We start from the raw sequence: 10,578 nt of genomic DNA, 5'->3' as shown, positions 1-10,578 counted from the left end.
CCCCCCAGCCCCCCACCTGATCTCGTTGACGCGGGGCAGGGGGTGCATCACCACCATCTTCTCCTTGGCGCGGGTCATGATGTGGGGGGTGAGGATGAACTGCCCAAAGCACTGCGGGAGGGGGAGACACAGCCCTGAGCCACCACCGGGGCCAGACCCCCCCCAAAGCTCCCCCACCTCGTTCCCCCCCAGCACTCACGGCCTCGTACTCCTCGGGCAGGCGGAACCGCTCCTTCTGGATGCGGGTCATGTAGAGCACGTCGGTGTCCGGCAGCGCCTCCTCGATGCTCCCAAACTCCTCCTGTGGCAGCACCGTCAGTGGGGCCAGGGTGGGGGCGTGTGGGCCCCTGACACCCCCCTACTGTCCCCAAACCCCCATACCCACCTGCTTGATGCCCTTGGAGGCCACGAAGCTGGTGATGTCGGGGGGCATGCGCAGGCCCGGGGGGGTGACATAGCGCAGGTTGACGCGGTACTGGGTGAGCAGCCGGGCCAGCGAGTGCACCGTGCGCCCGTGCTTCAGGTCGCCCACCATGGTGATCTGGGGACAGCCCTTGCTCAGTCAGACCCCGGGCAGGGCCCTTCAACCCCACATCCCCCCTCCCTGGCCCCCCGTGCCCTACCGTCATGCCGTTGACGGTGCCCAGCTCCTCGCGGATGGTGAAGATGTCCAGCAGCGCCTGCGTGGGGTGCTCCCCCACCCCATCCCCGGCGTTGATCACCGGCTTGCGGCAGTGCTTGGCGGCCAGCTGGGGCAGCACGGGCAGGGGGCTCAGCGCCGGCAGGACACGGCCCCCCCAGACCCACAGGGGACAGGGTGGGACCTGCCCCATAGGGGAACACCACCCTGCCCCACAGTGCAGGTCACCGTCCCCACCATCAGGTTGTGTCCCCCCAAACACCTTCATGGCTGGACATGTCCCCCCAGCCCCACAGGGGGACACGGCCCTGCCCCACAGCAGGTCACCATCCCCACCACCAGGGCAGGACCCCCGGCACCTTCAGGGGTGGAGGTAGCCCCCCCTGGCCCCACGTGGCCAGGGTAGGACCTGCCCAGCCCGCCCCGCAAGGGGACACAACACTGCCCCATCGTGCAAATCACCACCCCTGCCATCAGGGCAGGACTCCCAACGCCTCCAGGGCTGGAGGTGGCCCCCCCCAGCCCCTCTCACCTCGACGGCGCCCGGCTGGGGGTGCCGCAGCACCAGCACGTCGGCGTAGCAGCACATGGTCTGCACGGAGTCAGCCAGCGACTCTCCCTTCTGCACCGAGGAGGTGGCCTCCGAGAAGGACAGGACGGAGCCGCCCAGCCGGCTCATGGCCGCCGCAAAGGAGCTGCTGGTCCGCGTGCTGGCCTCGTAGAACATGGACGCCATCACCTTGCCCTGGAGGGGGATGCAATGTCACCTTGGGGAGCCCGGGGTGCTCGTGTCCGGCGCAGGGCTCCCATGGCCCATCTCGGGGTGCCTGGGCAACCCCCCCATGCCCAGCTCACCTTGAGGATGTCCAGGCTCCGCTCCTTCTGCACCAGCATGCGCAGGGTGTGCGCCACGTTGAACAGATGTGACAACTGTGGGGACAGAGGGGTGGGCTCAGACGGGGCGAGCACGGCACCCCCCTGGGGTGCAGGAAGCTGGGTGCCCCCTGGGAGCCCACCCCCCCCAGTACCCAGGCACCTGCTCCTTGGAGAAGTGCTGGACGGAGAGGACATGCTGCCCGACGAGGGGGTGCAGCAGTGGGGAGGTCTGGAAGTGGGGTGTGCCCTGGGGGGACGCCTGGCGCGGGAAGGGGCCCGGCGGGTAGAAGTAGCTGTCCTGGATGGCAGTGGGATCTGCGGCACCGAGAGCAGACGGTCAGCCCGCGGGGGGTGAATGCAGAGCCCAGCCCGGCCACTGCGGGACCCCCCGGACCCCCAGGGCACTCACCTGCCTCCGCCACCTTCCTGCCAGCCTTGTCCCGGGCGTCCTCGGCTGCGGTGGGAGAGGGGAGCAGCGGTGTCAGGGGGTGCAGGTGGCTGCAGCGCGGCACAGCCCTCCCGGCACTCAGCAGCACCAAGTGAAAGCACCGCGTGGCCCGACGCCAGGGTGATGGCCGCCCAGAGACGGGGCGAGCCAAGCCCCGGCATAGCAGCACGTCCATCTCCCCACGCGCCCCGCAAAAACCCAATCGGACGCAACCCCAAATCACACTGGCAGACGAGGGGTCCCCGAGGTGCCGCGCGGGCCGGGAGGGGAGTGGGCTGGCATGGCCATGCCCTGCTCCGTGGTGCCCGGCCCCAAGACAGGGAGCCGGGGCAGTGTGGTCAGCCCGGGGCCAGCGCGGCACCTGGGGGAGGGGATGCACTCATCGGCTGCGGTTAGTGCCATTAGTACGGCCGCGACTCATTGAGTGAGTGTCCCCCCCGACATTACCGGTGCCTCGGGCGCCCGGGCGCTGCACGAATCCCAGCCTCCGGAACGCTGAACGGGACACAAGGGCCAGCGTCAGCAGGGCCATCCGGCCACGGCCACAGACCCGGTCCTGGGGGCTCGCTGCCCCCCGCCCACCGGCCGCCCCCACCCCGCCACCCCGCACGCCCCCCTACCTGGCAGCCCGGGGTCGGATGCCCGGTGGATGCGGGGTGGGAGGTGGAAGCGCCCCTCACCCATGGGGCCGGCCCGGCGGGGGCTGGAGGCTCGGCCACGCAGCATCTCGCCGGCTGCCACGTGCCGGGGCCGCTCGGGGGTCTGTGGGGAGAGGGCGAGCTGGAGCCGGGGTGGGGCAAGGACCCCCGATCCCAGCCCCGAGCACCCCGGTACCTTCACGCTCTCCTTGGCGGGGGCCGCGTGTGGCGGCAGCACAGCTCCTGAGGGCCACTTCTTCACGTCCTGCCCGTAGCCGGGGGGCACCAGCACCTGCAGCCATGGGGGAGGTGGGGGGGGTGATGGGGAGGGTGATGGGGAGGGTGATGGTGGGACCCTCGAGATGCAGGGGGAAGGGTACCCGGGGCCGTACCTGCCCGTCGATGTAGGCGACCTCCCCGCGCAGGACCACCCTCCGCACCGTCCCCTTCACCTTCATGCCCTCAAAGGGGGTCCAGCGGGCCTTGGAGAAGGCCGTGTGGCTGGGGATGATCCACTCGTGCTCCAGGTCCACCTGTGGGCACAGCGGGTCAGAGGCAGCAGGGACAGGGACAGACCAGGGTGGGTGGGCAGGGACCCACCTCCACGTAGGTGTCCTCCTGCGCCGGCAGCCCGAAGATCTTGCGGGGGTTCTCGTAGAGGCGCTGGATGATGTCCTCCACCGTCAGCCGTCCCTCGGAGACGGCCGTCAGCAGCAGCGGCAGCATGGTCTCCAGCCCGGGGTAGCCGGGGGGGGGCTCTGGCCCCTGCTTCTCCTCCAGCGTGTGGGGGGCTGCAGGATGGGGACCATCACCATCACCATCCCACACTGCCATCCCCACCCCACGCTCCCGCCCCACAGCCACCGTCCTCCCCAGGGCTCACCGTGGTCTGTGGCGAAGCAGTCGATGGTGTCCATGTTGTCCCAGAGTGCCTCCACGTCCTGGCGGGTGCCCAGCGCCGGCCGCACGGCCGCCCGGCCCTCCCCAAGGCGCCCCAGGTCGTCCTGGCTCAGGAAGAGGTGGTGCGGGGCCACCTCGCAGGTCACCGGCACCCCCTTCTGCTTGGCTGCCTTGATGAGGAGGATCTGGGGGAGTGGTCGAGGGGGGAGCACGGTGAGAGGGGAACCCAAACAGCCCCACACCCCCCATCACATGGTCCCACCATTCCCCCGCCGCTCACCTCCTCCCTGCGGGCCACGTGGCAGATGTGCACAGGGCGCTGGTACAGCTGGGCCACCATCAGGACGGCGGCCACTGTCTGCCGCTCGGCATGTGCCACCACGGGGAGGTGCCGCGGCCACTGCTCGAAGTGCTAGAGGGGGGGGACAGGGCTGGTGGGCACTGGCGGCAGGAACCAGGTCCGACCCCGGGCCAGCCCCCACCCGTGGTGGCTCACCTCCATCCACAGCGAGACGTCGTCCATCCGCAGGCTGGAGAAGGTGTCGTTCAGGTACATCTTGAGCCCAGCGGCCGCCCCGGCCAGGGGTCCCAGCACCCCGGCGTTCTCCGAGGAAGCCCCCAGGAAGAGGGCGAAGTCGCAGCGGGCCCCGGCCTCGGCCAGCTGTGGGGGCAAGCGGCAGTGAGTGCTGGTGGCCAGCCCCACCGTGGGTCCCCGGGGTGGTCAGCCCCTCACCTTCTGTGCCAGGGCGAAGGAGGTGGCGTCGGTGATGGCGGGGCTGGTGTTGGGCATGGCGCACACCATGGTGACGCCGCCGGCCAGGGCGGCCGCCGTGCCCGACGCAAAGTCCTCCTTGTGGGTGCCGCCCGGCTCGCGGAGGTGGACGTGGACATCGATCAGCCCTGGGGAGGGGGCAGTGTCAGCAGGGGCAGCCCCCCACCGCAGGGGGCACGGGACACCCCAGCAGTGCAGGGAAATGTCCCCTCTCCCCGCAGCTCCCGGTGCTGCCCCTGCTCCATCCTGCACCCTCGGGGTTCCTGGCCACCACCGTGGCCTCCATCCCACCTACCCGGCAGGCGGATGAGTTTCTGGGACGTCATGCAGTCCACATGGATCTTCAGTGGGGGGGCTGCCCCGATCTGCCCCAGTGCCTGCGGGGGGAGCAGCCATGAGGCAGGACCTGGCCAGGATGGGGGTGTCTGCCCAAGACATACCCCAAAACCAACCCTCCCATGGCAATGCCCATGCACAGCGCCCACCCCACACTATTCACCACGGGACTCCCCTCCTCCAACCCCCTCTTTGCTGTCCCCCCTGCTCCTCCCCCACATCCCACCTCCACGAAGAGCTTGGTGCACTTGATGTCGATGATGAGGGGCACTGAGTAGTCAACGGCCAGGCGGCGGGTGCGGTACCCCTTGGTGACGAAGGAGGAGAGACGGCGTCCCCCCGAGTTGCGCATGGAGAGGTTGATGACCATCTCAAAGTGGTTCTCAGCCAGGTAGTCCAGGATGCTGCGCTGCTGGGTCTCTCGGGCACCAGCCTCGCTGCCCTCCGCATCCTCAAAGTGCCAGTCCACGGCCATCACCTGCCGGCAGCGAAGTCCGTCAGGGCCCCGTGCCCCTCCAGGGGCACCCCTGGCACCCCCCGGCTCCCCCAGCCCTGACCTTGATGCCGTGCTCGGTGTAGAAGTCGGCGGTGCCCAGGCTGGCGTACAGCTTGTAGCCCAGGCTCTCCAGGGTCCGCACTGTGGGCAGCAGCTCGCTCTTGTTCTGCAACAACCCCAGGGATGGTCAGAGGGGTTGGGGGGGGACACCCCAGCCCCCACCTCATCCCCCACCCCTGCCCCACGCACCTTGTAGCTTCCGATGGTCAGCAGGATGTTCTTCTTGGGGATCTTGAAGCCAGTGCTGAGCATGGCCTTCAGGTAAGCCTCGCAGCGGTTCTCCCCGAAGCAGGCCACCTCGCCCGTGCTGGTCATCTCCACGCCCAGCACCACATCGGCGCCCGCCAGGCGTGAGAAGGAGAACTGGGGCACCTGGGGAGCAAGGGGGGCTCAGGGGCTGCCCAGACACAGGCCCCAGCCTGGTCCCCACGGCCCCTGCTCACCTTGACACCGACAATACCCGTGCCCGTCATCAGCCCCACGGGCTCCACGTCCTCACCCATGATCACCTGGCTGGCCAGGGCCACCAGGTCTACCCCAAGGGTCTTGGAGACAAAGGGGAAGGAGCGGGAGACACGGACATTGCACTCGATCACCTTCAGCTGGTCATCCTGGGGGAGAGGGGACAGTGTGAGGCAGGTGGGACTGCAGGGCATCCCCCCCCCCGCCAGTGCAGCCCCCCAGCTAAGGCACCTTGGCGATGAGCTGCAGGTTGAAGGGCCCGGTGACCTGCAGCTCCTGCCCCACAGCGTGGACAATGGCCTTGATGCGCTCCAGCGTCTTAGGGGTGATGTCCTGGGGGGGCGTCACCAGCGTGGCGTCGCCTGAGTGCACCCCGGCATTCTCCACATGCTCCGAGATGGCGATGGCCACCACCACCCCATCACAGGCCACTGCGTCCACGTCGATCTCCTGTGAGCAGGAACACGGTCACAACCCAGCACTGGGGTGGGGGGACTGCAGGGAGTAGGGGCACCCCAGAGCTGGAGCAGCCTCCTGGATGGACCTTGGCCTCCTGGATGAACTTGGAGATGACGACGGGCTGCTCCTTGGACACAGCCACAGCGTTGCTGAGGAACTTCTCCAGGTCACTGTCCGAGTAGGCCACGTTCATGGCGGCGCCGCTCAGCACGTAGGAGGGTCGCACCACACAGGGGTACCCCACCTTGCAGCAGAAGTGCTTGGCCGACTGCAGGAGAGACGGTGCCCTTAGGGGACATGCCGAGGAACGGTCCCCTCCTGGAACAGCCCCATCAGCCCCCCGTGCCCCTCACCTCCATGTCAGAGAGCTCCTTCCAGAGGGGCTGGCTGATGCCGATGGAGTCGAGCAGGCGGGAGAACTTGAAGCGGTTCTCGGCCGAGTCGATGGCCTCCGGGGAGGTGCCCAGGATGCGGCACTGCTGCCGGTGCAGGGCCATGGCGATGTTGTTGGGCAGCTGCCCCCCCATGGACAGGATCACGCCCTCAGGGTTCTCCAGCTCGTAGATGTCCATCACCACCTGCAACACGGCAGGGAACAAGGGGTGGCTGGGACGGGGGCCACCGCAGCCCTCACCTCACCCCCATCTCCAGCAGGTCCCAGGGCGACCTCCACCCAGACCCACGGCAGACAGGACCCCCCATTCCCGCTCACCTCAAAGGAGATCTCGTCAAAGTAGAGGCGGTCACACATGTCGTAGTCGGTGCTCACCGTCTCGGGGTTGTAGTTCACCATGATGGTCTTGAAGCCCATCTACAGGGGCAGTGAGACGAGGTGAGGCCAAGGGACCTCCTGCTCCTTCCCAGCCCCTTCCCCTCACCGGGGACCCCCAACCCACAGACCCCATGGTCCCGGCCAACCTTGCGGAGCTCCTGGATGCAGCCGACGGCACACCAGTCGAACTCCACGCTGCTGCCGATGCGGTAGACGCCGGAGCCAATGACCATGACGTGGGGCTCGCGGAAGGCCAGGTCGTGCTCGGTGCCGTTGTAGGTCAGGTACAGGTAGTTGGTCTGGGCCGGCCACTCCGCCGCCACCGTGTCGATCTGCTTCACCACCGGCAGGATCTTCAGGTCGCGCCGCATCTTCCGCACGGCCAGCTCGGTGCTGCGAGGGGCAGAGTGAGCGCCGGGACGGGGGGCACGGGGCGCAGAGCGGGACAACCCCCCTCCTCCCCACGGTACCTGAGGACGGCCAGGGCCACCTGCTTGTCGGAGAAGCCGAGCTGCTTGGCCCGCTGGAGCACGGCGGGGGGCATGGGGCTCTGCCCCTCGCGGTAGGACTCCAGCAGCACCGCGTGGTCCGTGATGTTCTTCATCTTGTGCAGGAACCAGCGGTCGATCTTGGTCAGCTCATAGAGCCGCTCGATGGAGTAGCCGGCCCGCAGCGCGGCCGCCAGCACGAAGATCCGCTTGTCTGTCGGTGTCTCCAGCTCCTGCCGTGCAGGGGGGTGAGCAGGGTCGGGAGGTGGGGGGCAAGATGGCCCCAAAACCCCCCAATGCCATCCCAAGCCCCGGCGCTCACCACATCTGAGGCCAGCTTCACGGTGTGGTCGAAGCCCACGCAGTTCTCATCCACCATCCTCAGCGCCTTCTGGAAAGCCTCCTCGAAGTTCCTCCCGATGGCCATCACCTCCCCTGGGGACAGGGCTGTCAGTGGCCATACCCTGCGCCCCCACCCCATGCCCACCCACGCTGCCCACCCGGCCCCCCCAGGCTCACCCACGCTCTTCATGGAGCTGCCGATCTTGGTGCTGACCCGCAGGAACTTGCTGAGGTCCCAGCGGGGGATCTTCACCACGCAATAGTCCAGGCTGGGCTCAAAGTTGGCCGTGGTGGAGTTGGTGACCGAGTTCCTGGGGAGGGGGACAAGGGGTCAGCGTGAGGGGGACAAGGGGAGGCGGACAGGACCACTCCCCCATCCCACCCCGCAGCCGGTGCCCCTTACCTGAGGAGGGGCAGGGGGATGCCCAGGGCCAGCTTGGCAGCCACGTAGGCCAGCGGGTAGCCAGTGGCCTTGCTGGCCAGAGCGGAGCTGCGGGAGAGCCGGGCGTTCACCTCGATGATGTAGTACTGGGAGGGGGGCAAGCAGGCAAGTGAGTGGGGTGGCCCCCGTAGCACAAGGTTGAGGGGCTATGGGGCTAGGGAAGGGGTGGCCATCAGACCCCACCAAGTCCTGGAGGGACACCAGGGAGGGACAGCCCCGTGGGGCAAGACCTGGACCCAGGACCCCCAGTGCTGGGGAGGGGGTGTCCGGGGACCCTCGGGGAGCTGCACCCACCTGCTCCGACTCGGGGTTGAGGGCGAACTGGATGTTGCACTCCCCCACGATGCCCAGGTGCTGCACCACCTTGACGGCCGTGCGGCGCAGCAGGAAGTACTCGGTGTCGTTGAGGGTCTGGCTGGGGGCCACCACGATGGACTCCCCCGTGTGGATCCCCAGCGGGTCCAGGTTCTCCATGTTGCACACCTGGGAAGGGGGGCAGGGGGGTGTCACCACAGGCTGCCGGGGTCCCAACTGCCCCAAGTGGGTCCCCTCCTGGTTCCCACCGCCCCCTCCCCTGCCCCGGTGACCGATGGGGGCTTGACAATGATCTCTCCCCCGGCACAGCCCATGTGCTGCAGCCCCCCCAGGCGTGAGGGGTCTGGCTTGAGGGGCAGAGCAACCAGAATGGGCTGGGGAACCCCCCAGCACCCCTTCCCCCATCACCCCCCCTGGGGGGAGGTCTCTCCCATCCCATACCGTGACGCAGTTGTTGTAGGCATCTCGCACCACCTCGTACTCGATCTCCTTCCAGCCCTTCAGGGACTTGTCCACCAGCACCTGGGAGGTGTGGGTGAAGGCCTGGCTCACCAGTGCCACCAGTTCCTCCCGGTTGTTGGCAAAGCCGGAGCCCAGCCCCCCCAGGGCGTAGGCAGAGCGCACCAGCACCGGGTACCCCAACCGCTCGGCCGCCGCCAGCGCCTGTGGGGAGCAACGGGGTCACCACGGGAAGGTGGGACACACACACACACACACACAACACCCTGCCTGCCCCACAGCCCTGCCCCACAGGCGCCCCATCCCACCCCCAGACCTGCTCCAGGGAGGCAGCGGCCTCGCTGGGGGCCACGTGCTCCCCGATCTCCTCCATCTTCTCCACAAAGACTTTGCGATCCTCCGTCATCTCGATGGAGGCCACGGGGGTGCCCAGCACCCGCACGCGGTACCGCTCCAGCACGCCCGCCTTGGTGAGCTCCACGCCGCAGTTCAGGGCCGTCTGCCCCCCGAAAGTCAGCAGCACCCCGTCGGGGCGCTCGTTCCGGATCACCTGGGGGGACAGGGGGGACACAGGGCAGTGGGGCAGGGACCCACAGTTGCCCCACAGAAGATGCCCTGTGCCCTCCAGCTGGCCCCCTGCCATCCCCCAGCCCTCGGACCCCCTGTCCCTGTGCCCCCCAAGCCGACCCCCGTGGTGCTCACCTGGGTGACGTACTCGGGGGTGATGGGGAGGAAGTAGACCTTGTCGGCCAGCCCCTTGGAGGTCTGCACCGTGGCGATGTTGGGGTTGATCAGCACCGTCTGGATGTTCTCCTCCTTCAGCGCTTTGATGGCCTTACCGGGGGGTGGGAGGGGGCAGAGCGGTCACGGCTGGTGGCCCTGGGCTCCCCCCACCCAGCCCCGTGTCCCTGGGGTGGGCTCTCACCTGAGACCCCGAGTAGTCGAACTCTCCCGCTTGCCCGATGGAGAGGCCACCGGAGCCCAGGATCAGCACCTTGCGGGGACGGGCCGCATCCTGCCCCCCCGCCGGCCCCTCCTCGTAGGTCAGCCAGTCCCGCAGGCGCTCCCGCACTGGGGGGGACGGGAGGGGACACGCTGGGACCCCCCTGCACAGACCCAGCCCCACGGTCCTGCCCATGCCCCCAGTGCTGCCACCCCGGACCCCAGGGTCCGTCCACCCCTTCCCACCCCGACCCACCGGTCCGGGCGCTGCCGTCCCCACTCCGCAGGTCCCGCGCCGCCCCCAGGAAGATGTCAAAGAGCCCCTCCAGGTCTGTGGGGCCAGCACGGTGCTCGGGGTGGAACTGGACACTGTGGAGAGGAGGGGGAGGAGGGTGGGTCAGGTAGGGCACAGCCCCAAAACCCCCCTGAGCCCCCCAGCCACGGCCCCGCGCCCACCTGAAGAAGGGCTTGTGCTGGTGGACGAGTCCCTCGTTGGAGCCGTCGTTGGCGTTGGTGAAGAGGGGTGTCCAGCCGGGGGGGAGGCTGCCCACCTCCACCGCGAAGCCGTGGTTCTGCGCCGTGATGAAGCAGCGCCGCGTGTCCTCGTGCAGGCACGGCTGGTTGTGACCACGGTTCCCGTACCTGGGTGGTGGGGACGGGCGTCAGGCAGCCCCCGGGACCCCCCCCGCTTGGTGACCCTCCCCTTTGGGCCCCCCCCCAACTCACTTCAT

General features: G+C 68.7%; 1 protein-coding gene across 1 annotated transcript in view; it reads right to left on the bottom strand.

The window, feature by feature from the left end:
• CAD (carbamoyl-phosphate synthetase 2, aspartate transcarbamylase, and dihydroorotase) overlaps nt 1-10,578 on the bottom strand; it is a 16,772-nt gene that overhangs the window by 2,538 nt on the left and 3,656 nt on the right. The window contains exons 4-41 of the mRNA XM_014961923.1: nt 10,304-10,489; nt 10,104-10,216; nt 9,831-9,976; nt 9,608-9,739; nt 9,222-9,455; nt 8,888-9,109; nt 8,426-8,614; nt 8,093-8,217; nt 7,867-8,000; nt 7,670-7,782; nt 7,330-7,580; nt 7,006-7,252; nt 6,800-6,898; nt 6,441-6,665; nt 6,173-6,355; nt 5,860-6,078; nt 5,610-5,777; nt 5,356-5,538; nt 5,168-5,272; nt 4,837-5,088; nt 4,570-4,651; nt 4,236-4,402; nt 3,999-4,163; nt 3,783-3,914; nt 3,486-3,687; nt 3,203-3,393; nt 2,995-3,135; nt 2,799-2,894; nt 2,585-2,726; nt 2,412-2,459; nt 1,926-1,970; nt 1,677-1,831; nt 1,496-1,570; nt 1,173-1,385; nt 624-749; nt 386-541; nt 200-301; nt 10-111 (exon numbers count right to left, since the gene is read on the bottom strand). Of these exons, the coding sequence (XP_014817409.1) occupies nt 10-111; nt 200-301; nt 386-541; nt 624-749; nt 1,173-1,385; nt 1,496-1,570; nt 1,677-1,831; nt 1,926-1,970; nt 2,412-2,459; nt 2,585-2,726; nt 2,799-2,894; nt 2,995-3,135; nt 3,203-3,393; nt 3,486-3,687; nt 3,783-3,914; nt 3,999-4,163; nt 4,236-4,402; nt 4,570-4,651; nt 4,837-5,088; nt 5,168-5,272; nt 5,356-5,538; nt 5,610-5,777; nt 5,860-6,078; nt 6,173-6,355; nt 6,441-6,665; nt 6,800-6,898; nt 7,006-7,252; nt 7,330-7,580; nt 7,670-7,782; nt 7,867-8,000; nt 8,093-8,217; nt 8,426-8,614; nt 8,888-9,109; nt 9,222-9,455; nt 9,608-9,739; nt 9,831-9,976; nt 10,104-10,216; nt 10,304-10,489 (5,866 nt within the window). The remainder of the gene's footprint in view (nt 1-9; nt 112-199; nt 302-385; nt 542-623; nt 750-1,172; nt 1,386-1,495; nt 1,571-1,676; nt 1,832-1,925; nt 1,971-2,411; nt 2,460-2,584; nt 2,727-2,798; nt 2,895-2,994; nt 3,136-3,202; nt 3,394-3,485; nt 3,688-3,782; nt 3,915-3,998; nt 4,164-4,235; nt 4,403-4,569; nt 4,652-4,836; nt 5,089-5,167; nt 5,273-5,355; nt 5,539-5,609; nt 5,778-5,859; nt 6,079-6,172; nt 6,356-6,440; nt 6,666-6,799; nt 6,899-7,005; nt 7,253-7,329; nt 7,581-7,669; nt 7,783-7,866; nt 8,001-8,092; nt 8,218-8,425; nt 8,615-8,887; nt 9,110-9,221; nt 9,456-9,607; nt 9,740-9,830; nt 9,977-10,103; nt 10,217-10,303; nt 10,490-10,578) is intronic.

The sequence above is a fragment of the Calidris pugnax genome, unplaced genomic scaffold (assembly GCF_001431845.1).
Source record: "Calidris pugnax isolate Ruff unplaced genomic scaffold, ASM143184v1 scaffold1022, whole genome shotgun sequence".
In the NCBI taxonomy this organism is placed as follows: domain Eukaryota; kingdom Metazoa; phylum Chordata; class Aves; order Charadriiformes; family Scolopacidae; genus Calidris; species Calidris pugnax.
The sequence above is the reverse complement of the archived record's forward strand: the minus strand, read 5'-3'. Positions and strand labels throughout refer to the sequence as shown.